The 4,637-nt window shown below is 36.8% G+C and overlaps 1 protein-coding gene across 1 annotated transcript in view; it reads left to right on the forward strand.

Annotated features, from left to right (window-relative positions):
- Positions 1 to 4,637, forward strand: part of LOC106472073 (kunitz-type serine protease inhibitor kunitoxin-Phi1-like) — a 7,313-nt gene that overhangs the window by 1,398 nt on the left and 1,278 nt on the right. Inside the window, exon 3 of the mRNA XM_022400682.1 lies at positions 1,656 to 1,856. Coding sequence (XP_022256390.1) covers positions 1,656 to 1,856 — 201 coding nt within the window. The remainder of the gene's footprint in view (positions 1 to 1,655; positions 1,857 to 4,637) is intronic.

The raw sequence follows: 4,637 nt of genomic DNA on the forward strand, positions 1-4,637 counted from the left end.
ATTTTGTGTGATAAAGGTAAGTATGAGTGCTCAGTTTTAATAAATTTATAGGCTGTGAATCAATTGCGAAAAACTAAGCTATTTTTACTTTTTTTTTTAAATTTAGAGACTAGTTAGATTCTCTCACTAGTCATAAATTTCATAATTAGATAACACTCGTGTAGTTTTTCGCTAAATTCAACAAACAAGCAGTGAAACTTCGTGTTTTCACATTTTTTTGTTAGAGCTCAATTCAGGCCCTTTAGGACTATCTTTGTGACTATATTTTCATTTATTTTATATAAATATAATTAAAACAACTTTGCAAATACGTATCTTTGATGTAAATATATCGTGAATCTAGATATAGAATCTAGAACTATTCATGTATATGCAGAAATGTGCACGGAAACGTTTGTTTTTGAATTTCGCGCAAAGCTACACGAGGTCTATCTGCGTTAGCCGTCCCTAATTTAGCAGCGTAAGACTAGAGGGAAGGCAGCTAGTCATCACCACCCACCGCCAACTCTTGGGCTACTCTTTTACCAACGAATGACCGTCTCATTATAACGCCCAGACGGCGAGCATGTTTGTTGTGACGGGGATTCGAACCCGCGACCCTCAGATTGCAAGTCGAGTGCCGTAACCACCTGGCCTTGCCGGGCATCACGTTTATAAATGAATCATACATAGATTTAATTTAAATGTTGATAGATAAATTCAACGGATCAGAATAATCAAATCTGTATAAACAGATCAGCCACGGACAAAATTTTCCATATCGTTATTCTGTTATCGATGCTCGACTAACTGATAAAGCAAGTTGAAATCACTAACAAATGTACTAGTCAACAGCAAGTATACTGTGAAATTTAGTGCATTTTTAAACATTAAGAAACTTGGTACAAAATGTAAACAGTGTATTTTCATTTATTTTATTATTTTTTGCCGTATATTTTGTATATAGATTATTACATTGAGAACCGGTCTGTAACTTGTAATTGTAGCCCACGTATGTTGTTAGCTATTGGTTCAAGTTATTTTATTTATTATACGAATTTATCGCATTTGTTTGTTTGTTTGTAATTAAGCACAAATTTGCCCAATGGGCTATCTGTGCTCTGCCCACTACGGGTATCGAAACCTGGATTCTAGTGTTGTAAGTCCGCAGACATATCGCTTTGTCACTAGATGGCATTATCGTATTTAACAATTTAATTTTACTGCTATGCGTTACATCATTTGTAATTTGTCGTAGTAAACATGCTTCATACAACGTTGTCTGCAAAATACGTTCATTAGAAATTAGTCGTCTTAGGTAAAGGCAACATTGCTGCCAGGCCTAACATTCGTATGTTGAGCATTATTTGTTGAGCATTATTTTTGAATTCAGATTAGGCCTACTATATATCTTCAACCATATTAAACAGGAACCCTGATTTTAGATTAGCTCCTTTCTTAGCAGATAGTTTTAGTTTTCATAAGGTCAAGTTTTTTGTATTTAGGCTTAACACTTGTAACAACAGTCATGTTGAACAATATATTTTGATTTAGGATTAGGCCTAATATACATATTAAACGATATTGAGCAGGACTATCGAGTCCGGATCAGGCCCTTTCTTGCCAGTTAATTTTGTCGTAGATAAGGTCTAACTGTTGTTTTTACATCTCTATAGCTCTTCGCAACAAAGTGTGTAGCCAACTTAAAGAAAAAGGACCATGTTCAGGAAACCTTCATCGATATTACTTCAGTCCAACTTACCGACGGTGTCTTAAATTCATTTATAGTGGTTGCGGAGGCAACAATAACAATTTCAAGACTCTTTCAGAGTGCGAGAGGTATTGCGGAGAAAGCGTGATCCGATTTGACAATTCAGGTATTTCGTTCCTACTGCTATTAAATCACATGAGAGTTGAAACAAAATGTTTACACTTGTCAGCCATTTCATTTAAATAGCCTGTGATGAGTTCATCTGCTAAATAGGAGTGACTTAATTAAATACAAAGTAGATTAATATAAAACCCGGTTAGGGTTCAGATATTGACACAAGAACCAACCAAGACTGATAGATAATGAAAGCCCCGGAATAGCTCAGCAGTTTGCTGATTTTTCATGATATTGTGTAATGATATGTGTAAAAGAGGCAACGTTTCTTTCTTTCTTTTGTTTTAAGAGCAGAGCCACATTTGAGCTGTCTGCTGAAACCGCAGGAAATCGAGCCCCAGATTTTAGCGTTGTAAGTCCGTACGTTACCGTTGACCCACCGGTATGACTATGAATAAGGTTATATTTTCCAGCTATTATAGTATGTATCAGTTGTTTTCTTCCTTCGGCGTTGATTAAGATTAATATTCGCTTAAAGTGATTTTGTAACAATTATATATAACTTTTATTGTGCTCCTGTTGCCCTCTTGCTACTTTTAGTGGTTGTTACTGCGTAATTATGATCCGCTGGTGGCTCAGAGTTAATTACCCGCGGCACATAACGCAGATAACCAATTGTGTAGCTTTGCGCGTAAAAGACAAACAAGGAAGTCATGAGGAGTATTTCTGGTATGGTTGTAACCTGGATTCGATCCCGAGTCTTCGTAATTTATCTACTTGACTGGGGTTGCCCCTAGTCACTTTTGAACTTCAATCGATTAACACTTTTAATGTTTTTAAGAAGATTATCAAAGTTTTTGCTGATTTTTACTGGGTTTAGTGGGTATTATTACTGTTATTACACAGTTATAGCTTTAATCAATCAACTATTTCGATATTTTCCAGAGGGTCAGCCAGTTTTTGATGGCTTCTACGTGAAATGAAATATTTCGAAGTTAATTCCTTCAAAGAGACTCTCTACACCCCAAGTTTTGACTGAGATATGCTGATAACACATTAGAAATTTGGGCACACAATACAGACAAAGTTAAGGAATTCATGATCCATCTGAACAGACAATTTACAAAGGAAATATAAAGAGATAACAAACGTCCATTCCTTGAAATGTTGGCTACAGAGACACGTAACTATAAAATGATTATTGACCATAAACAAACTACCATCAATAGAGTAAAGACAGGCATCATAGACTGACCAGTTTCCAATATGGACAAGATTTGTAATGGCAAAGAAAACAAATCACTACAGTCCTCTTTAACAACAGATACCCGGAACACTTCTTTAACAACAGATACTCGACACACTTCTTTAACAACAGATACCCGGAACACTTCTTTAACAACAGATACTCGAAACATCTCTTTAACAACAGATACCCGAAACACTTCTTTAACAACAGATACCCGAAACACTTCTTTAACAACAGATACCCGAAACACTTCTTTAACAACAGATACCTAAGACACTCGGTAAAGAAGAAAATAAGGAAGGAAAAATATATTACAGCCATTTTCATCATTACCAGAAGTCTCTGAAAAAAATAATATAGAGGATATGTAAGTAACGTAATGTGTAAACAGTATTTAGAAGCCATACCACTGTATGATTCTAGCTAGTCTATTCTAAACCAACTAAAGACCAGATGGAGAGTTTGTTTGTTTGTTTGTTATGGATTTCGCGCAAAGCTACACCAGGGCTATCTGCGCTAGCCGTCCCTAATTTAGTGTAAGACTAGAGGGAAGACACCTAGTCATCACTACCCACCGCCAACTCTTAGGCTACTCTTTTACCAACGAATCATGGGATTGACCGTAACATTATAACGCTCCCACGGCTGAAACGGCGAGCATATTTCGTGTGACGGGGATTCGCAGATTGCGAGTCGAGCGCCCAAACCACCTGGCCATGCCTGGCCTACGATGGAGAGAGAAAAAGATTACAATTTACAAACATCCTTTGTTAGTGTGAATTTGAAATTCAATAAAAGTTGGCATTCAGTAACTCAATAGCCATACAAGGCTTGATAATAGCGGTTTATCTACAATAGTCCACCATGCTGGATAAATCGAAGTAATACTAAATAACAGGGTATGAATCCCACACGAGAAATGTAAAGATAAAAGAAGGCTACTACAGCCAATTAACTGATAACCCAATAAGTTGATCTAGTATAGAAGTCAGAAAAACCCGGATAACACCCCCCCCCCTTGATTCAAGTCCCAAATGGGAGAGACTCCAGTCGAATGGATAACACACCAGAATTTTTGTCAAGGAGACCCATGATCGAATTGTGGCTCCTACCGCACCGAATCAGCTTTCTAAGGAATTTTGTGAAGACAGCAGAAGGTTAGCAGCTAATACATAGTGGCTATTTAATAATTAGACTTAGGACAGTGGTTCCCAACCTGGGGGTCCGCGTAGGTAATACCATCTCATTAAACAAGTAAGTTTTTTAATACTGATGTTCTTTTTAATTGCACACTCAGTTATATATGTCTTTTATTTAATAGTGAAAAGTGTAAGAACGAGTTAATTATTAGTTAATAAAAACAGTTTGTTGAGTAGGTGGAATCTTTCAAAAACATGGGGTCCATGGGGGGAAAAATTATAATAAAAGGGGTCCTTGGTGGAGCAAAGGTTGGGAACCACTGGTATAGGCTATTAACCATGACAATCACTGAGATATGAGGATTGACTACCGTACGTACTTGTGATAAAAGCACTTAACACTGTACACAGCGTGGTCACAAGTAAATAAACACCAACTTTTCAG

The sequence above is a fragment of the Limulus polyphemus genome, unplaced genomic scaffold (genome assembly GCF_000517525.1).
Source record: "Limulus polyphemus unplaced genomic scaffold, Limulus_polyphemus-2.1.2 Scaffold5066, whole genome shotgun sequence".
Classification (NCBI taxonomy): Eukaryota; Metazoa; Arthropoda; class Merostomata; order Xiphosura; family Limulidae; genus Limulus; species Limulus polyphemus.